The sequence below is a fragment of the Bufo gargarizans genome, chromosome 3 (assembly GCF_014858855.1).
Source record: "Bufo gargarizans isolate SCDJY-AF-19 chromosome 3, ASM1485885v1, whole genome shotgun sequence".
Lineage (NCBI taxonomy): Eukaryota > Metazoa > Chordata > Amphibia > Anura > Bufonidae > Bufo > Bufo gargarizans.
Genome location: NC_058082.1, coordinates 73951137 through 73973935, shown reverse-complemented (window position 1 = coordinate 73973935; position 22799 = coordinate 73951137). Strand labels below are relative to the sequence as shown.

General features: G+C 44.9%; 1 protein-coding gene across 2 annotated transcripts in view; it reads right to left on the bottom strand.

Moving 5' to 3' along the window:
• The window catches only part of STARD13 (StAR related lipid transfer domain containing 13), a 263932-nt gene that overhangs the window by 170101 nt on the left and 71032 nt on the right, over window positions 1–22799 (bottom strand). Inside the window, exon 1 of one of the 2 annotated variants that reach the window (XM_044284956.1) lies at window positions 18978–19321. The exons of the other annotated variant lie outside the window; for it this stretch is intronic. Within the exon in view, the coding sequence (XP_044140891.1) occupies window positions 18978–19101 (124 nt within the window). The 5' untranslated portion in view covers window positions 19102–19321. Of the gene's footprint in view, window positions 1–18977; window positions 19322–22799 lie in introns of those variants that run through there. 2 annotated transcript variants of the gene reach the window in all.

The window sequence follows — 22799 nt, the reverse complement described above, 5'->3', positions numbered from 1 at the left end:
CATGAATGTGATCATGGGCACAGACTTGTGAAAGAGGCCTTACTCATTCCTGCGGTGGGGTCATATGGGGGCATATTCTAAAATATTGCGGTTCACTGACTTCCCTATAATCCCGAAACCCATGCTAGTTAATCATTAGGCCGGTGACTGGTAGTAGATAGACCTGTCGTTTGCTCTGATATAGTGCCATCTACAGGCTAAAGCTATATATTACAACTAGAAGGTCGATTTAAGAATTTGTGTACAACATCTTCAGGAGACGGGGCCTTACTCATTTTTGGAGGTCATGTATTCCTTATACGTGATGCTTTCCTCTTATAAGCACATCTGGCTTTACGATAGAAATTCCCACTAGTGTGGTTGTGTGCGCGCGTGATATATAGAACGGGATTTATGGTGGGGAACAGTGTCTGAGTAGCCCTTACGTGCCAAACATCTGTTTTTTAAAGAAGGTAAAAATACAATAGTAGATGTGAATACTAGAACAATGAGAACTCACTCTTGATTTAATATGGAAAATAAGGCAGGTCTGGAAGTTCTCTCACATTCACCTTCCTTTCCAGCTGTACTCCTGCCAGAAACAACTGAAAAGGGCAGCAGCGTCCTAGCTGGAGAGGAAGACGACGAGTGTCCTGCTCAATAAAACACCCAAAATACCTGGAAAATAGCGCAATGCTTCTATGGCAGCAGCTACAAAATAATGGGGAGCCTGGTATCCCAAGATAAGCCTAAAAGCTGGTAAAGTTGAGCTGCCCTTAAAGGGGTATTCCAGTTAGATTAAGTTATTCCCTAACCACATGATCGATGCATTTTACATCCAGTACAAAGCAAATAAATAAGATTTCAAAAGCTTTTTTTTCATCTTACTAGGATATGCCATCAATGTCGGATAGGTGCAGTTCCCGCCTCAGGGATCCACTCCTATCTCCAGAAGGGGTCCCCAAAAGTGAAGAATCGCAAACCTTGCATGCTTTCCATTAATTTCTATGGGTATTCTGAAAATAGCTGAGTGTGTGTGCAACGAAGCACAATTCCCAGGGCCCCTTTTGTAATGGATTCAGTACCCAGGTGTAGGAATGACCGAGCGGTATAGGGTAGCCTAAAATGTCCCTCCTAGTGTAAGTGAGTGTCACGGTGCTCCTACCTGGATACAGCTGGACCCCAGGCGGTGGCTCCAAAACAGACAAATGGGGGGGGGGGGGGGGAAATAGTTGAGGAATTTGAAGAAATAATTGATTCCAGACCTTGTGATGAAGTTGAATAGCAGCTTTACTTTGATAGACTTTGTCTTGGTCCCAGCAGGCTTCGGCATTAAAACTCTGGCAGGCAAACTCAACTCTGCTACATCTGTTGCTCTCTGGCTCTGCTGTGCTGACAGGCTGACTGTATAACTTTGCTTCTTCTTTATGCTGCACAACACTTGGTAGTCTGACTCTAAATTTGGCCAGGGAACTCTCCTCCTGGCTCCTGAGGCTCTAAGCTGTGGCCTCCACATCCAGCAGAGCTGAAGGTGCTCTGGCTGGCTTGGCTTGGCCTGGGCACATCCAGCAGAGACGTGCCCAGAACACCCTCCTTCCCCTAGCAGGGGGTAAGCTAGACTAACTAAAACTGATCCCCATCCTTCCTGCAGGAAATGGGACTCGCCCATTCCTCCACAGAGGGAGGTTAGAATGGAATGGAAAGTTCCATTCGACCTAACTGTAGCTCTGCCATGTTTGCTGCCACCTGCTGGTGAACCAGACATATTACATTTGAACATAACAGTTATACAACATTAGAAATAGGAATGCAGTTGCACAGTGTAGTGGACCTGAAATAAATACACAATATGACATTATATTAGCCCATTAGAGACAGTAGCAGGGTGAAGAAGTGGTAATGCCACTCTGGGGCATAACATGTGCACTCAGCTATTTTTAGAGGTACCATAAAATTAATGGACAGTGCACTGCGCAAGCGCAGACACCAATCCATTTGATTCCATGGGACTACATTCACACGAACGTATGAATGAGTCTGCATCCGTTCTGCAATTTTGCGGAACGGGTGCGGACCCATTCATTTCACACTGTATGCTGTCCGCATCCGTTGCTCCGTGCCGTGGCCCCGCAAAAAAAATAGAACATGTCCTATTCTTGTTTGCAATTGCGGACAAATTGTGGAACGCACGTGGGCCGGTATCTGTGTTTTGCGGTAGCCAATCAGTCTCAAGGTATGTAGGTTCAGAACTTGGGCCTACTTGTGCATTAGGTTGAACATACATGTCTTTCCTCCAAGCTGCTTCAGACTAGACTCTCTCTCTCAACACTAACTATTCAGAGGACGGACCTGGTTCATCACCCTGAAACCTAACACAGTCTGCAAAGTTGTTATCCATATGTTGTCCATACAGTGCTATTAAGTGCATATAAATAACAAATCACAAGATTTAACTCAAGAAACATTGCATTAAAGGGTTTTCCTGAGACTTTAATACTGATGACCTACCCTCTGGATAGGTTAGTAGTATCTGATCAGTGGGGGTCCGACACTGGGGACCCCTGCCGATCAGCTGTTTGAGAAGTCAGCGGGACTCACAGTAGCACCACGGCCTTCTCTCAGCTTTTCCTAGGCCAGTGACGAAATGTTCAGCAGTCACATTGCCTAGGCACAGCTCAGCCCCTTTGAAGTGATGGGGGCTAAGCTGCGATATCAAGTGCAGCCGCTTTACCATGTACCGCGCAGTATTTGGAAAGCTGCAAGAAGGATGCGGCGCTCACATGAGCGCCGGTGGCTTTTTTACAACAGCTGATCGGCGGGGGTCCCGAGTGTTGGACCCCCACGATCAGATACTGATGACCTATCCACAGGTATTAAAGTCTTGGAAAACCCTTTTAGCTCTGTAAATACTAATTATCCCTTTGCAGTGATCCTTCTGGGATACTGAACATATATTATATATAGGCTTATTCTGCCTATTCTGGTAGCACACTTCCCAAATTTCTCTTGTATCATGAATATGTTGTACACACATATTATGCTGCAGATCAGGGCCCCTCGTCATTAAAAAAATACTAAATGGGACATAATACAGATGAGACCAGCAATTATATCTAACAGCTGGTAGAGCTAAAACAGCAGCCCTCCTTTATCCTGCCCATAGGAAAGAAGCCAGACCACAGCATGAAGAAAATAACGCGGCTGCACTGCCACCTTGTGGGTTTACAAGGAAATTACATAATAAATAAGTTATACAAGTGCTAGAGGCTGCTGTTCTGTAAGGTTAGTATTAGGCCTATTGCACAAGACCGTGTGGCTTTTACAGTATTTTGCGGTCCGCAAAAAATACGGATGACATCCGTGTGCATTCTGTTTTTTACAGCTGGCCCCTAATAAAACAGTACTATCCTTGTCAGTTAGAGTACTTTCACACCAGCGTTTTTCTTTTCCGGTATTGAGTTCCGTCCTAGGGGCTCAATACTGGAAAATAACTGATCAGTTTTATCACCATGCATTCTGAATGGAGAGCGATCCGTTCAGTATCAGGATGCATCAGTTCAGTCCCGCTTACGTTTTTTGGCCAGAGAAAATACTGCAGTATGGCTACATGCACACAACTGTATGTGTTTTGCGGTCCGCAAATAAAAATGGATGACATTCGTATGCCATCATTTTTTTTAGCGGATCCATTGTAACAATGCCTAAAACGGACAAGAAAAGGACATGTTCTATTTTTTTTTTTGCAGGGCTACGGTACGGACATATTGATGCGGACAGCACACGGTGTGCTGTCTGCATTTTTTGCGGACCCATTGAATTGAATGGGTCCGCATCCTGTCCGCAAATTTTTTTTAATGGACATGGAAACAAACAACGTTCGTGTGCATGAGGCCTATGCTGCATTTTTTTCTCCGGCCAAAAATCCTGAACACTTGCCTAAATGCAGGACCCGCCATTAATTTCTATTGAACTGTATTAAAATTGCCGCATTGATGGATCCGTTCTTCCGGTCCGCGCATGCGCAGACCTTTAAAATGTGAAAAAATTAAATACCGGATCCGTTTTTCTGGATGACAACCGGAAAGACGGATCCGGCATTGCAATGCATTTGTCAGACGGATCTGCATCTGGATCAGTCTCACAAATGCATTTGTTTGCGTCCGGATTGCCTGCCGGAATCCTCTGCCGCAAGTGTTAAAGTAGCCTTAGGGCTCATGCACACGACCGTATGCCCTCAGAGACATACGGTCCGTGAGCGGGCCATATGTCCCAGGGCGGCATACATCGTGTGCACGGGAACGCACAGCATCATAGGTTACTATGATGCTGTGCGCATCGGGCCGCCCACGGGGCTATTGTCTATCGCATAAAATCATATGAGTGCAGGACAATAGTCCCACGGGTGGTGTGTTGCACCCCGATAGAAATGCCTATTCTTGTCTGCAGCTGCGGACAAGAATAGGACATGTTCTATCTTTTGCAGAGCTGCAGACCCGAAGATCGGGGCCGCGCTCCGCAAATGCGGATAGCACACTGTGTGCTGTCCGCATCCATTCCGTCCCCATAGAAAATGAATGGGTCCGCACCCGTTCCGCAAAATGGAGCCTTACATCTAGCCAAGACATTAGTAATTGCTCATTATGGAAAAGACACTATTGTTGAGTTCACAGTGGAAAGTTTTGTAATAATTGTGATTTTGGTGCAGTACAATGTATAGGGCAGAGGGTATGCCTGCTATTGTGACACTACGAGTCGTAGGTTTTCTGGAGAGTTGGAGATTGCTGACCCATGGTATTGGGCAGTGATGGCTAACCTCAGGCACTCCAGCTGTGGTGAAACTACGACTCCCAGCATGCTCAATTTATTTCTATGGAGTTCTGAAAAACAGCCAAGCAAGTGTACACAGTGGCGGATACAGAGCCTGGTTTTGGGTGGGGCACTTCCCTGGGCAATAGGAGATTATGGGGCCCCTGTGTCACCGCCCACCCTCAAGCCACACCCACACACAGCCCCACCCATATATCGCGCCCATACCTCTTACAAACAGTGACGTCTCCTTTGATGTACATGTTCTCTTTCTTCATCTTCTCCATTCAGATCAGACCACCATGATGATTTCTTTGAGTCATCTCTCATCTCTGCAGAGTTTGACAGACAGACATCTTAGTTTCCTACTTTTCCTCACACCTTCTCAACATCCCATTATGCACCCCAATACTGAGACGCTGTGCCCCCCAAAACTATACTATAGAAACATATAAACTCCCTGAAAATACTAGTTACACACAGATAGCGCCCCCTTCAACAAATATTGGAACACAATGCCCTACAAAATAACTGCACCCAGCAAATAGTGCCCCTGACACTAATAGTGTAACCATAATGTCCCCCAAAAATAACTGTGCTAAACTGATACTGTGCCAGGGTGCCCCAACAGTAATAGTGCTCCCCAAAATCCCAACAATAGTAATAACTCTGTGCCAGAGTGCACTTAGTAGTAATAGTGCTCCTACAGTGCCCCCAACAGTAATTGTGTCCCAGAAGTAATAATGCTCCCATAGTCCCCCAATTGTAATAAAGCCCCCTTCTAATGTGCGTCAGTACAAAAAAATGCTCCGTTGTGTGGCAGTAAAAAAAAAAAAAAAAAACTCCTCTTGATCCAATGACCCGTACTGTGTGCCACTACAAAAAACACTTAGTGCCCCCAGTTGAGCTAAGGTGCCCATAGTGCTCCTATAATTTGTGCCAGTATAAAAATACTCCTATATAGTGCCCCCAGAAGATGCCCCCATAGTGCTCCTCCCGTTCTATATAGTGCTCCCAGAAGATGTCCCCATAGTGCCCTTCATAATGTGGCAGTATAAAATGCCCCTATAGACTGCCCCACATAGATGCCCTCATAATGCTTTTCTCCCCCTTCCCCATAGTGGCACCAAAATGGGTGCCAGTATTAAATGCCCCTATATAATGCTCTTTTCCCCCCTTCTCCATAGTGCCCCCCCATAATGTGCCAGTATATAGGGCCCACATTAGATGCCCCCATAGTGCTCCCCCCCTTCTCCATAGTGCTCCCCCCATAATGTGCCACCCCCTTCTTGCCATACTGTTCTAAAAATAATTAAAACAATAAACACTTATACCTACCCCCATGACACTGCGATGCAGGCCTCTTCCAGCCTGTGTCCCGCTCTGTACGGCTCAGGCGGCGCAATGACGTCATCACGCCGCCTGCACCGGCCTATGATAGGCTACAGGCACTAGGCCGGCAGCCTATCAGAGGAACGGGCAAGGGAGACGCCTCTTCCCTGCTCCTCCGCAACATTTATCTGTATCGCTGTCCTGAGGACGGCAATACAGATGAATATGGAGATGAGCGCTTCCACAATGGAAGCGCTCATCTCTCCCTGCCGCTGCCACCGCGCCGGGCCTGGAATGTTCAGTCCGCCCTTGGCTCTCACTACATTCTGGAGTGCCGGAGGTTAGCCATCACACGTATAGGGTATGGAGTTTTTGTTTTTTACAGTATGCCCTGCTGCATACGAGCACTGTGGTCTCTTCAAACAGCTGATCGGCTGGGGTGCCAGTAGTCGGACCACAGCCGATCTGATATTGATGACCTATCCTGAGGACAGGCCATCAATATAAAAAAAGAAGATAACCCCATTAATAACAAAACTACATCCAGCCCTGTACCTCACATGAATCCAGAGCTCTCCACATTAATTACTCCTAGATTTATTTCAGACAATCAGATCAGGGGGCATGTCCTTCCCATGGGCATGCCATTTCTCGGGGGAGGGAGGCATGTCCCTTCTGCTGCAGTTCTCTTCTTGTAACTGTCACAGCTTCTGTTAAAAGCTGTTGGCAGTTGAAAGATGGAACTGAGCATGTGCGTCCACCTCAGAGAGGTGGGCAGAGAAATTATAAGAACAAACAGCAGGAGGCGCTATGCAGATACATTTTATTGAATAACTCAGTTAACTATACAAAATTTTCTATTACCTGCAATAACAAAAGTATTCAAAATCCAGGTGCCTACCCCTTTAAGGCACTGATCAGACATTGACATGACTATGTTTTGTATTCTGTGCCGTATTATAACCTTCTACAGATGTACATCGTATAGCTTGGGGGAGAAACTACTCAGTACATATTAGTCTGTATTTAACAAGCATTATCCATGCCACAATTATTTCACCACAAATAACTACGTTCATTGAGCGCATTCCTCTGACAACCAGATGGCTGTGAGTGACACTAATAATTATACGACAGATTATATAATGTCTAGCATATAATGGCTGAACTGTGGAATTACTTTCAAACACATGACAAAATGGAAAAATAACATGCCTGCTCCAGGATTAAAATGCCAGTCTTCTTCATTAACATTCCCAACTGCAAAAACCTTGCATTAAGGCCTCATGCACACGACCGTATCAGTTTTTGTGGGCACCGCAAATTGAGGATCCACAAAACACGGATCCTGGCCTTGTACGCGCCGCTTTATGTGGATCTGCACTCCTTCTTCTCATTAAAAATGCCTATTTTTGTCTGCAAAACGGACAAGAATTAGGGGGGGGGGGGGGCGGTGCGCCCCAGGTGCCGGCTCTGACGGGGGTGCCAGCAGGCCCAGAAGCAAAGAGCGCTTCCATCAATACAGATGGAAGCGCTCATTGCTGAAGCGCTGACACCCGTGACACAGTCCCACATACTGCCGCAGGGCAGGGAGCGGAGCGCATAGTTCCCTGCCCCGCCGCCGATCAGCGCAATAGGCTTCAGGCCTAGTAGGCCTGAAGCCTATGCGGTGGTGAAATCCAGGTGCATGCGCGCGTGATGACGTCATCGGGCGCGCCTGTGCCGGGACTCAGCATCACAGTGCCGGGTATCTGCAAGCAAGCGCAGGTAAGTATTTAGCTTTTAGGGTATACTTCTTTTTTTTTTTTTTTTTTTTTTTTTATGTGCCAACTGTGGGGGGACATGAGGGGGCCGGGGTGCACAGAGGACGTGTGGGGGAAAACTTTTATTTTATTTTATAATGTGGTAACTTTCGGGGACATGAGGGGGGTGCACACAGGAGGACGTGGGGGAAATCTGGTGGGATACTGTGTGGCACAGTGGGGGGGGCAATTTATTATGGGAGGATGGCAATGTGAGGGACACTACTGTGTGGGGGGCAGCGTGGGGGACACTACTGTGTGGGGGACACTACTGTATGGGGACAGTGTGGGGGACACTACTGTGTGGGGGCAGCGTGGGGGACACTACTGTGTGGGGGACACTACTGTATGGGGGCAGTGTGGGGGACACTACTGTGTGGGGGAAACTACTGTATGGGGGCAGTGCGGGGGACACTACTGTGTGGGGGCAGTGTGGGGGAAATTACTGTATGGGGGGCAGCGTGGGGGACACTACTGTGTGGGGGGCATCATGGGGGACACTACTGTGTGGGGGGCAGCGTGGGGGACACTACTGTGTGGGGGGCAGCGTGGGGGACACTACTGTGTGGGGGGCAGCGTGGGGGACACTACTGTGTGGGGGCAGCGTGGGGGGAAATTACTGTGTGGGGGCAGCGTGGGGGACACTACTGTGTCGGGGGCAGTGTGGGGGAAATTACTGTGTGGGGGACACTACTGTATGGGGGGAGTACTGTGTGGGGGCAGTGTGAGGTAAATTACTGTGTGGGGGGCAGCGTGGGGGACACTACTGTGTGGGGACACTACTGTGTGTGGGGCAGTGTGGGGGAAATTACTGTGTGGGGGACACTACTGTGTGGGGGGGCTACTGTGTGGGGGGGACTACTGTGTGGGGGGGACTACTGTGTGGGGGGGGACTACTGTGTGGGGGGGGGACTACTGTGTGGGGGGCAGCGTGGGGGACACTACTGTGTGGGGGGTCTTGCTATTGGGGAGGCACTGTAGAGGCCAGTCTATTATTTCTGGGGACACTATAGAGGGATTATTACCTGTAGCACAATATAGGGTGTTATTATTATTACTGGGGGCACTCTATAGGACATTATAGCTGCTGTAGACGCTATAGGAACATTTGGGGTCATTTATCAAACTGGTGTAATGCAGAACTGGCTTAGTTGCCCATAGCAACCAATCAGATTCTACCTTTCATTTTTGACAGCTCTTTTGGAAATCCAGTTCTACTTTACACCAGTTTGATAAAGGACTTAAAATATGTCTATTAGGGTCACTATTTTTTCAGCAGTATAGTACCTGGGGCATTGGGGGGCACAACGGGCACAGATATTGGGGGTGGCAGCAGCATGACACTGTGGGGACACCAGGGTGGAGAGGTTGATGGAATAATTTATAAATCTAACGTGTCTGTGTTACAAACTCTGTAGAGACGAGATGCGGCTGAAAGAATTTCTTATGGCGGTCTAACGGAGGAGAAGAGGAAAGAGAAGGTCTACATGACAGGAGATGTCCCTGGATATAAGAGGTATGTGGTCAAGTATTGGGGGGGTGCCAGAAATGACCCGCCCCAGGTGCCACCACTGCACCCACTCCCCTAACCCTTCCCCCCCCCCGCCCCACACACACACACGCATAATTTTCACTCCCTACCACGGTGACAATGGTGGCCAGGGTCGGACTGGCCCACCAGAGTACCAGAGGATCCCTAATAAAACAGGGCCCTTAAGGTCCTATATACATAAAGGGTAGGCTCTCAGAATCATTTCCTCTGCTGTTCACCAGGGGACTACAGTCCGAAGCTGATGGTGGATATCTTGAAAGGAATCCAGAACGGAGGAATCGGGGGTCCCAGTTATCTTGACTACATTTGTCATCAATAGTCACATTTTAGGTTTGGACTGAAGAGTTGCTTTAATCCTGATTCCTTGAAAAAACGAATCTGCTGCCCTTCTTCATAATCCCACCGTGTACGGCTATCTTAAGCTGCTTCATAGGCTTTATTACTTTATGACATCAGACAGATCAATGGCAGCGGCATTATAGGATGACCATGGTCAGGAGAGCTGTAGGTGGCCTTGGATCACTGTCTGCCCTCTACTGTCTGACAAATTTGCCAGACTTAATGGATGAAGCCTCTATGGTCCATTATGTACTTGTACTAAAATCTTTCCACAGGGCATAAGAATGAATGATAGTTCTTTATAGACTGACACAAATTAGAACGCTGTTATACTAGTATAATGTGAAGGGACATGAATCTCTGGGATACATATATATAACCCTCTCATATAGACTTGCAGAGGATATTTTAGTAGAGGTATAGTATTGACAGGGGTGTCAAACTTATTTCCACCAGCATCATGGTGGCCTTCAAAGGGCTGGCTTCCAGAACTCAGGCACCAGAGTCTGCAGTGCAGTCCTATGTAACACAGATAACACAGTGATAACTCTCTGAGTACAGATAATGTAGCAGGTGTCACCTGCAGTCCTATGTAACACCACAGATTACACAGTGATAACTTTCTAAGTACAAATAATGTAATAGTGTTAAGCTGGATTTACCGATTCCTTCCCGACAGTCTGCTGCTCGTTCAGTGAAGAAGACCGCTGTATTTACATGCTATAGCGATCCCTCGTCCTGATACAGAATCATGGTTTCTGAGCAGTAGATCGCTGTTTAGACCGCATGGTCTGCTGCCTTGAAGCCATGATTGGCGGTGCCAGCATGAACGATAGTATTGCCTGATGAATGAGCGTTTTACGGTAAAGCTGTAAATACCGCACATCCCGTGGCATCACAGAGCACAATAGGTATTGCGGTGATGCTCTGGTACACAGCGAGAATTCTGCATAAACAGAATATTATTCATATAGGACGGGTCTGAATGTAATGATAAATGAGCGAAGATAGGATTATCGGCCTCCTTGTGAGCGCCATCGCTATTTCTAAAATAAATACGGCTATTTTTGTCCAGTTGGAGGGACCGGGCACGAGGCCTTGTCCTGCTGTCTTGTCTGTTCTGGGCAGACACTGGAGGTCATGGCCTCTAATCAACGCGCACACATCAAAGTGTCAAGAACCAAGTGCTTTCCTTTACATATTTATATCTCATTACCCTAAATTAGTATGGCTGGTGATTTGCAATGTTTAGCTCAGTTAAGAGAAGAAAAAAAAAAGGAGACCAGCAATAGGAAAATGTTCTCAACAAGTGGCCATATATTCCTGGAAGCCAAACCTAATTGATTGTAATCTAAACACCGTTGCATTTAGCACGCTGGCTGCTACTTGTGGGCACCGAGCCCAGGTCCTCTGCTCACTCAGGCTGTAACCGAGTTGTTTGACAGAGGGTTAAGAGAAGCAACAATCCCTGGAGGAATGTCCAACTGGCAGTAACAACCCATACCAACAGAGATAAACATTACCACCATAAGCTGCTAACAATAAAAAAAAGAAGGGATGTTGGGAAGCTTGCAAGGTTGGTGACGTCAATGTGACCTTCCAACCATTTATGGAAGCAGAATCCCCCATGCGTTTTAAACACCAGTAATTTCATGTTACAAACTCACCAGCACCACTACCAAAGAATCACTCCGCATGCAGTCCAGTCAGAACCTTGCAGGGCTTTCATGTCAGGAAGAGAGGCCTCAGGGCCCTACTCCCCCTGAAGCAGGCAATGCTTGATGACATCATTGTGTCACCAGCACAGGCGGTTATGAAGACGTAATTGTGCTGCCTGAGACCCAGCGCAGGCGGATTCAATGAGGTAATCTCTTTGCAAACCAATGCTCCATTCTACTGCCAAATAGGCTGCCGACCTGGTGCCCGGAAGTCTTTTTCAGGTGTCTGTGACTGGCAAGGTGCCCTGTGCTGCTGTCAGAGACTGATAGCAGGATAGAGCACCGGATTGAGACTCAGCCAGCAAATGGTTCTGGCGATCCAGTCGTAATTTTAAGTACTGGATCTGGAGAACCATCCAGAACCGACTGAATCCCTCCAATTCCCTGTGATTTGTCTGGTAATATAGCTTAGTGATTGTAAGCACCCTGTTGCAATAGTGCAAAAATGGCATGTAAGACATTATAAAGACAGCAAATTTTTTATATATATATATATATATATATATATATATATACATATACACACACACACACACATACTTTTTTTTAGACTATCCTGGCACCCCCACCCATTAGGTCCATATATGATATGTATCACCCACACTCTGGAGGGACGGGGCCAACCAAATTGTACTTGTACCATATAGTGATTATTTCTTGAGACCACTAAACAGTTTTTCAAAATTAGCATCCACCATGTCCCAACAATGCCGCCAAGAGTATCTTCCCATTTTCTTTTACTATTAAACCTCAAATCCCTTCTGCTTTCTTTAAGCACACATTCATACATTTGTGAGAGTAGGTTTTCTCTCCCCTCCTGAACAATCTTCTAAGCTGATTTCTGACCAAATCAAGTTCATCCAGAAGAGGCGAGAGGGACTTTCACATAGTCAGTCACAGAACAGCTTTCTGCAGCTGCCATGTGCTGTGAAACATAGAAGCTGCAGAAACCAAACAAAGCACAATTGTTAAATAAAAACGGTTACGAAAAGAGTTTTTAAACAAAAATAAATATTCAGTGGTGGAAGTGTATACGTCCAGAGTATTGGTACAAGAAGCAAATTATTTAAAGGATGTTGAAAAAAGTTTTTAACGTCCTTTAAATTATTTGCTTCTCGAAAAGATTTTTACCCCAAAGCACATCAGTACCAAACCAGTCCAAAATATGGGCTTCAAAGGTGTTCATCGATATAGCAAAAGGGGAGAAGAAACCCTTTAAGGCAGGGCTGGCCAACCTGAGGCTCTCCAGTTGTTGTAAAACTACAATTCCCACCATGCCCTGCTGTAGGCTGATAGCTGTAGGCAGTCTTTGCATGCTGGGAGTTGTAGTTTTGCAACAGCTGGAGAGCCGCAGGTTGGCCATCCCTGCTTTAAGGCTTCATGCACATGGCCATGTCTGTATTTTGGCCCCAAAGTACAGATCCACAAAATACTGATACCTTCACGTGCATTCCGTATTTCTCTCATTCCTATCAATAGAAAGGAATATTGTTGTCTGCAATGCAGACACGGATAGGACAAGTTCTATCATTTGTGAAACGGAAAAATGTATCTGCAAAAAACATTGATGTTTAAAATTAGTTGGGGGAAGATCAGGAGCAATGTCAGGAAATATGATTACACTGAAAGGGAACAAACTCCCATCAGATGCGGTTGGGAAATCAACAGTAAAGGAATTTAGTAATGCCTGGGGTACACTCAGGTCTATCCTGTAATATAAGGGCAGACTAGATGGACCAGGGGGTCTTTTTCTGTCAGTGTGCATGAAGCCTAACTATGAACCTAGCCATGAAGCATAGCACCCGCACTCAATCCTGACCCATTCATTTCTATGGTTCTGTGTACATGAGCGTTTTTTTCACACATAATTTCTGCGTTGAGTAAGAATTGCAGCATGTTCTATATTCTTAGTTTTTTACGCAGCCCTGGCCCCATAGAAGTAAATAAGGCTTCAGTGAAAAACGCATTGCACCGGGATGTCACCTGGATGCAGTTCCGGGTAAAGTACGTTTTTCACTGATGGTTGCTAGGAGATGTTGTTTGTAAACCTTCAGGGTGTTTCTCACATGTGTGAAAAACGCATCAAATGCATTGCACCCACGTGGAAAAAACGGAATCCTGCAATCGCAGACAAAACTGACTGAACTTGCTTGCGAAATGGTGCGAGTTTTACTGAACGCACCCTGAGACACTACGTATCGTTCGTGTGAAAGGAGCCTAATGCAGGTAAAAGGGAAACACAGAAAATGCTATTACATCAGCCAGGACCTAACTTCTCCCATGCTCCATTGGTTTCATGCAACCGCAAAAAGCTCAAATCCAGCAGATACTTTTGGACAATGGAGCAACATCAGGGCGAGGTCACATTAGACCGATGTTGTTGGGAGAAGCAACTTTTGTTTCTAAAAATTATTTTTGTAGCAGGGGAATACAATGCAAAACAAGCAGAAGGCAACACCATACATGTAATAAATAATGAATTAGGGTTTTTTAACCATAGTTTGGTTTTTAAAGCAAAATGATGCATCTAAAATTAAATCTCTAGGGCTGTGTTCACACCACTCATTGGACATATGCAGGGACATAGGCTCTAGGCGCATACAGCATACATGTATGTAGCCAGTTATTGAGTGGAGCCATGCCAAAAGTATGTCATTTTGCTACAGGTATAGCTGATGTGGGTCAGATTACATTTTTTCAAAGGTAAGGAAAGAGTTATAGACTATGCTTTCCGATACTGGAAAATACAGTGAGTTAGGGGGGAAAAAAAATACATTACAGATACACTCCTTAATGTCCATTCTGACATCAATGCAGCATAATATAGGTAATTGAGTAGTTCCTGACTTTTGACTCCCCGTCTAGAGATGCTTACTGACAGCACTTACAGAAATCCTGGATCATTGTATTGATCACTTATCTTTATGACTGCTCTGCATAGACAGGGTATTGATGGACGCACTGTATAATGGCCGGCTGCTATATGATTTAGGATTAACAGTGAATGGTCACCTACTCCTGACTGTCATATAGTATAAGGGACATAGGCAACTGCTAAATTCTAGTAGTTGCAGATATAGATGATTTTGTATCTGTTTTCCACAGCGTTTCTGCCTCAGAATCAGCTCCAAATCTGCCCCAAAAACGCCTCAAAACAGCCTCCCATTCATTTCACTGGGAAACCGCACTTACGCATGTAAAAAATAAGCAGCATGTCCTATCTTGCTGATTTTCCTATTCAAATTAATGGGAAGCAGAAAATAAAGCACCATTTGAGATGTGCACATATGTGTATTTTTTGTTTGGCCCCAAAAACGCTTGTGGGGAAAAGTACTATAGAATTCACCAAAGGCAAAAAATCTGCCTGAAAAAACTGTACAAAAAGTGTGATAAAGTGTGATAAAAATGCGTCAAAAAAAGGTGCATTATTCTGAGGTGTAAAAATCTGCTTGGATTCAGCGCTGATTTTGTACACGTGTATTTAGAAAATTAAATCACAGAGGGCATAGACCAAATTAAAATTTAACTTTCAATAAATATATTATAAAAAAAGAGTGAGGCCTTAATGGGCTACCACTATGTATCCATATGTAATGCTGCTAGACAAAGTAGGTACAGAAATAGTAAGATGGACTCAATGGGACAAAATATCAGGGATCTATCCCTATCAGGTCCCTACTAGGGATGAGCGAATCGACAGCTCTATAGCCCAAAACTTGGTGACAGAATCCATTTAAGCCCAGAGGAACACCCTAATGGTGGGTGGCCTCTGTCCTCATACCTAACCCTGATATGCCCCTAGAAGCCCTATCAAAACACAGAAAAAACACATAACCCATACCCTAGATGCTGACGTGTTTCCCCCATTCAAAGGTTCATCAGGGGATATACACTTAGGGCAGTAAAAATACACAAGACAAAAATGCTAATAAACTGATACTGGAGACTGCAAAAATGTCAATAAATACCCATCAGATACATATATAAATCACATATTGTGGCCAAATATACATAGATAACTCGGGTGCCACGAAACCTAGATAGGCAAAAGTCATGTATCCTTAACTGATAGACAGATATAATCAGGTCCAATAGGACCACTCACGTGCACCACAGGCCATGGATATAGGGGTCTCCAAAAAGCAAAATAGCAACCATGTGAACAACCACAGAGACATGCACTACTTTGGACCAAACATGCCCACTGTCTATGGTTCTGTGAAAACCTTTAGCACCATAACTGAATAATATGCCTTTTAGGGCTCATGTACACGAACGTGAGCCGCCCGTGATGGGGCCCACAAACAGCACAGAGCGGAATGCCGCAGAAGCACTACTCTTCCGTGGCATTTCAGTCCATGACTCCACACTGCTAAAAAATAGAACATGCTCCTCTACTTTTTTTGCAGTGCGGACGGATCGCAGACCCATTCAAGTTGAATAGGTCTGCATCTGTCAGTGCAGGCCGCATAGACGGTGCCCGTGCATTGGGGTCCCCAATGCAAGGCACGGGTGGCACCTGTTTGTGCGCATGAGCCCTTAATTGTGCCTGCAGTAGGTAATGGATATGCAATGTCACTTTGTCTCACATGATTTGCAAGATTCCCATGTAAGATGGTTACAAGGTGACCTTTTTTCTCATATGAAAACATTAAGATTGTGTCATAGTCACCCGACAGTTTTACCATGACTATCCTGTGACCATATGTCACTATGCAGACCTTGCCTTATTGCATAATAGAAAGTAGAGGGACTGATGAGCAGCCCTGTAGTCTCTGTGACTACTCTCTGCTGTGGTACACAATTCTGTAGGTTTATTGGCTCTGGACAAATTGCCAAATTGCCATCGCTCCTTCCATTGACTTTAGTGATAAAGAAATACGGACAGATCCTGTAAAATAGTCATGATGGGACCAATGACGACTGATACAAACAGATGCACTCTGGCATCAATTTAAGAGTTCAAGCACAAGCTTTATTAAAGGGGCTGTACTGGATTTTTAGAAAGTTGTCCCTATGACACTGGCTGACCTGTTACATGTGCACTTGGCAGCTGAAGGCATCTGTGTTGGTCCCATGTTCATATGTGCCCGCATTGCTGAGAAAAGTGTTTTAATACATGCAAATGAGTCTGTAGGTGCAACGAGGGCGTTGCAGTTACACCTAGAGGCTCTGCTCTCTCTGTAGCCCCATGTCCTCTGTACTTTGATTGACATGACCAAAGAGTGAGGACATTTTCATTGCCTGGCTTTGTCCATCAACGTGCATAGGGAGTGGCAGTCGCAGAGAGGAGAGCCTCTAGGTGCAATAGAAACACCCCCGTTGCTCCTAGAGGCTCATTTGCATATAATAAAACATTTTTCTCAGAAGTGCGGGCACATATGAACATGGGACCAACACAGATGTCTTCAGCTGCCAAGTGCACATGTAACAGGGCAGCCAGTGTCATAGGTACAAACCTGCTGACAGATGTCCTTTAAATGTGTTTGTTTCATTACAATAACTTATCCACCATCCAGGGTAGGGGATAAGTGTCTGACTGCTGGGGCCCCTGTAAATCAGGAGAATGGGGGCCCATGTTCCCTCCTTTGAATGCAACAACAGACATCCATGCATGTCCACCTTCATTAGATCCTGCCGGATATAACTGAGTACAACCTCTCTGCTATCTCCGGCAGCTCCATAGAGCGCACATACGTGTCTGTCGTGCTACTGAAACAGGGGAACATGGGCTCCCGTTTCTCTTGATCAATGGGGCCCCAGAAGTTGGACCCCAAACGGTCAGCCACTTATCCCCTTTCCTGTGGATGCGAGATAAGGTGCTATAACGTGACAACCCCTTAAACAAAAAAGGACAAATGCACATTCCCTGACATACAATAAAGGTTCACTACACCTTCAAGTAAGGCCACTCTCACACAGTCCATGTTTGGTCAGTGTTTGATCAGCAATTTCCATCAGTGACTGTGAGCCTAAACAGGGGCAGATCTTTCAATTATACCTTATCTCTGTGTAGCCTCCACTCCTCAAAATCACTGATGGAAATAACTGATCATACACTGACCAAACACTGAGGGTCATTTACAAAGATTTTTTGATACATTTTTTGCCAACATACGCATGTTTTCAGGAGTACATGTTTGGGCCGCGGTCCCTGCCCCTGGCACGCCCCCCCCCCCCCCCCCACTCCCTCAACTTTCCCAAATGTTGAACTCAGTGCAAAAATGGCTGTGCAACAGAATATTGAAAAGTGGCAAAAAAAAGGCCCTTGCAGTTTTTTTTTACGCCAAAAATAGGATAGCACCGTTTGTAAATGACCCCCACTGACTGTGAATGTGACCTAACTCATGAATCCTTGGATTGGGTAGAGCACTGATTTCAGATAGAAATCACTGACCTCGCCTACAGTCTGGGCGAAAATTCAAGGCGTTATCCCACAAAGATCATTTATCATCTCATCCCTTTAAAGGACAGCTAGCAAATTCTGTCTATGCGCTATGCAACTATACAAGGACACGTGGATGGAATACGATACATGAGCTTAGGGCACATACATCATAACCGGTGTGATCTATCATTAGTGCAGAATGAATGAATTTAGGATTAAGCGAAACTTTCACAAAATTCAGCAAATGTATCAAAAAGGTGCATGTGGCATAACAGGAGTTTGGCACACTTTGCTAGGCGTGTTAAATGAATTTCCCCATGCCACACCACATTAGTGGAAGCAAATAGACGCCAATAATCACACATCGATAACATAACTGTAGAGGTGGGCGTAAAAAAAAGTGTTAAAGAGCGTGCCAATTTGGCATACAGGAGGTACTCCTTTTTTTTCTTGCACATAAAATTCGACAATATCAAAAAAGTATACTTATGGCAGAAGAACCCCCCCCCCTTTAAGGACATACTATAAAGTCTTCAAGATTTGAATGCAGCTAATAACTAAAGTAGTAACACTAAATGCACAGGTGATCTATGGGCAGCACATCTAGAAAGACAGACATCACATGTAACGTGTTCAATACCGATCTGCAATGTAAATGTGTCATGTGACGGTCACTGCATAGATGATGTACCGGCAGCTGGATACAAAGTCGCAGGGACCCTTCTTCTATTACACAACCCACTGAACTCCCCATTTATGTCATTGAGAATTGTTACAATGTAACTTTATCCGCTTTGATCATCTGCACTCTGGAAGATACAAAGAAATGCTGCAAGGACACTGCATAGGACACACAAGCCGCCCTGGTCTGCAATGAGATCTCTTACAGACAGCCCTTCCTCTATGCAGCCACCTTGTCAGCATGCAGACACTAATACATCCAGAGACTGCAAAAACCTAAGTGTCAAGTCATTGTTTAAAAAAAAAAAAATCCCCAGTGTCATTTTACCAGGGCCAGTGCCATTTTACTGCATTGTGTCTGGATTCAGGGACAGACTGACCTGCCAGGCGCTTTTCCCGGATGTTTTTCCACAGCAGGTCCCAAGCTTTGGTGGTGGATTCCTTTAATTGCTCACTCAGAGACCTTCTCAGCAGAAATTTGGCTGATCTCCTCTTGGATGTCATTGTAAATCCCACAGCATTACTGCACTTTACTTGGGAATGCAGCGGCTAGATAGTGAAATGAAAGTCCCAGGAGGAGGTGTGATACACCAACAAGCCGGTGTGCCCTGCAGTGCCTTGTGCTCTCAGCACTTCTTCAAAGCCCAGATACATTGTTATACTACAGAGGTCCTCCACACTGCATCTCCTACTGACACTCTCTCGCCAGTGCTCCTGCTCCCTCCCCCTGCCTTCTCTGTAACCCCCCTTACTACGCCAGCTATTCCTACCCTGACAGAGAAAGACATCGAAAATCCCAGACCAGATGTTCAGCCATGAAACTTTCCAGTCTGATACAAGGAAACCTTTCCTTTCTCCTTCAATTACCTTCCCAGCCAGCCTTCAGCTTTATTGACTTACTCTATCTCTCCAGACACCAGAAGTAGAGGTCATCATACTATTATTAGCTAATAACCTTTTCACTGCCGGGTAATGGGTGTGTAACCGTAATACTTTATACATGCTATCTACATTTTTACAATTTCCGACAAGTACGGTCACACGGTCAGGTTTTGGAAGCTAGAACCAGGAGAGAACTCAAAAAAGAAGAGAGGTCGTATCTGTCCTTTATACTCTCTCTGCTTTTATGATCCACTGATTGATTTGATTTAAGGGCTGTTCCCTTAGGGCCCGTTCATATGGCAGAATTCTGGCCTTGGCACCAGGTGAGGCATGGTGGTGGAGTGTTGGAGAGGATGAGAGTGGTGGCAGCAGCCATGAGGCCAGTTGTAGTCCCCTACGGTGGCTAATCCCTCTCTCTAGTGCTCCCTGACCCACGCATGCAGCCAGTGGAGAGCATACCCTTTTTATTCTTTCGGGGCACACCTTGGACTTTTTGGGAGTTCTTGTCTGGTGGTGGCTGGAATGCCCTTGATGTTTAGGTGGATGTACCTCGATGAGGTAGGCATCAATGGGGCACATTTATCAAGCTCGCCTGTTTTTAGTTGTAAAATTAACAGGCCTATTTGGGTCATCTGTTGGTCTTTTGCCGAGCATTTATAAAAAGTCCCACAGTACTTAATGAATTAGACTAGCCTTTTAGTCTGACCTCTCGTGGTTTTTTTTCAGTTCGACAGGTTAATAGTCGAATCCATGAAAATAAGCAAAACGTGGAGCAACTCCCCACTCAAAATTGACGAAGAAAAGTATGCCAGCCCTGCAATAGTATTGTGCAACTAAATCAGATGCAAAAAAAGGTGCACATACATACATAGATTTTTTTTTTTAAGACGCAAAAGTTTGAAAATCTAAATAGGCAAATGGGGCGCAAACCCCTCCAAAACAGGCGTATTTTCAGTAGTAAATGCGAGTATAAAAAGAAGATGGTCTACAACAGCATTTTTTTACACACAAAACAGGTGCAGACACTAGTAAATGTGCCAGACTCTCTTTACCGGGCAGATGATGGGAATCACAGTATAAGGCCCTATTTACACAACCATATTTTCCGCATTTTTTGGGATCACATTTTAAATACAATAAGGCCAGCAGATGTATGCTGTCCGCACCCGTATGTCCGTTCCGCAGCCCCACAAAAAAAAAAGAACGCGTCCTTTTCTTGCAGACAAGAATAGGCATTGTTACAATGGGTCTGCCCCAAAAAATGGATGCAACACCAATGTCACAATGACCTGAAACATATTTTTGGCAGATCTATGTTTCGCGGACTGCAAAATACATACGGTCGTGTGAATGCCCCCTAAGGGGAGGTAGGATTTCCAGGTAGGTATTAGCGTGGACAGAAGAGAACAGATTCTGGAAAGAATTTCCTATGAGTGGTTGTTATAAACATAAATGCGTTTGTGCCAACAGTGTGAAATTCCATCCTAGCTGTAGTGTGATATCCACAGATACTGAGCAAAGCGGAAAGGGTCCTTGCACACATGAATTTGGCTCCTGGCATTTTTTTACCTGTAAAAAAATGCCTGAATAAGCATAAGGCCCCATGCACGCGAAGTTGTTTTTTTGAGTCCGCAAATTGTGCGTCCGCTAAAAAAAACACGGATACGGCATCTTTTTTTTTGGGAGGATCTGTTTTTTTCCCACACATCCCTTGTAATAAATGCCTGTCCTTGTCCGCAAATGTGAAAAAAGTAGGACATGCACTATTTTTTTTGCTGAAAGGAAACACGAACACGGAACATAAACGGATGAACTATCAGTATTTTTTTGCTGACCCATTGAAATGAATGGGTCGCCATCCTATCTGCAAAAAAAACGGAACGGAGGCCGAGAAAAACAACGTGTGCATGAGCCCTAAGTGGGATTTCTTGGCACCTGCCTTATTTTGCTTCTGCTTTTGAGCACTTTTTGCATACACCGTGGGGCAAAAATCAAGGCACTTTCCAGGCACATTGATACTGATATATCTTACCTCTAGCCTTTTCATGATGGTGGTTTTCCCCTATAGAGAATGGGCCAGATATATCATTAGGCAAAGTCACTTTTGTGGAGTGGAAAAGTCGCAAAAAAGTCCCAAAGGCTAAAACTGCGCACAAATTTGCGACTTTTTTCTGCTCTGCACTATGCTCGCCAGTTTTCTGAAAGTGGGCGTGTTTTTGTATGTAAATGAATCTCTAGACAGATTTACTATTGGGACTTTTTTTAAAAGTCGCAAAAAAGTCGCAAAAAAGTCGCAACTTCACTCCAGTGAGGACCATGCTTATCTTATGAGACTTTTTAATAGAACATGCGACTTTTTCATAAAAACGTGCGACTTTTGTAAAGCTGCTTACTGACGGATAAACTGCTACCGTCAAACCACATTTATTACAGTCTTAAAGGGGCGATCATAAATCTGACTTGGCTAAAACTGACTTTAGCCATATGTGAAAGTGGAGTGAGCTGTCAGAGTCGTGATAAATCTGGCCCAATGTGTTGGCAAAATACCTAAAAAAAACTTCAAGAGGTCCAGCATGCTGAGTTTTGGAAAAAGAGGAAGAAAAATAAAATCCACCTAGGAGCAAAAAAACACTCGCATTTCATATTTCCCTCCAGACCTTCTGGAGCTGACGTTTTTAATGAAGAAAAAAAATATTAAGAAACATTAAAAATTAAGCGTAAAAGTATCCTAATACTAATTGTATTAATTCCAGTAAGTAAATGGTTACTGAACTTGTATTTCCAAAATGTACAAATAAGTTATTTAGAAATATTTAGAATATTCTTCATCTGTTAAAGGGGATGTCATTTACTCATTTTCTAATACTTTATTTGGGATTTAAAGGGTTTTTCCCATGAACAACATCTATGATCTATCCACAGAATTAACTATAATTGTCAGATCGCTGTTGGTGCAAAATCCCACTACTGCAGTGCAATGAAGAGGAAGCAGCGCTCACATACAGCGTCACCTCCTCTTCAAATAATTAGCGGGGTGCCTAGTGTCGGACCCCTACCAATCAGATATTGATGACATATCCTGAGGAGAGGTCATGAATATATTGCCTGCACAACCCCTTAAATGTGTTTTTGGTGCATAAGGTGCTAATATGCCATTCACTGCCATCACTAGGTGGAGCTCTCGCCACCCTCCTCATAGAGAGTGGTTAGAATTCAGGCACTGCCCTGGACCAGCCAGAGAGAAGCCAAGAGAAAAAAACAACAGATATATCTCAAAGGCATTCCAGTGTCAAGAGGAGGTTCTTGCAGAATCTCTGTGG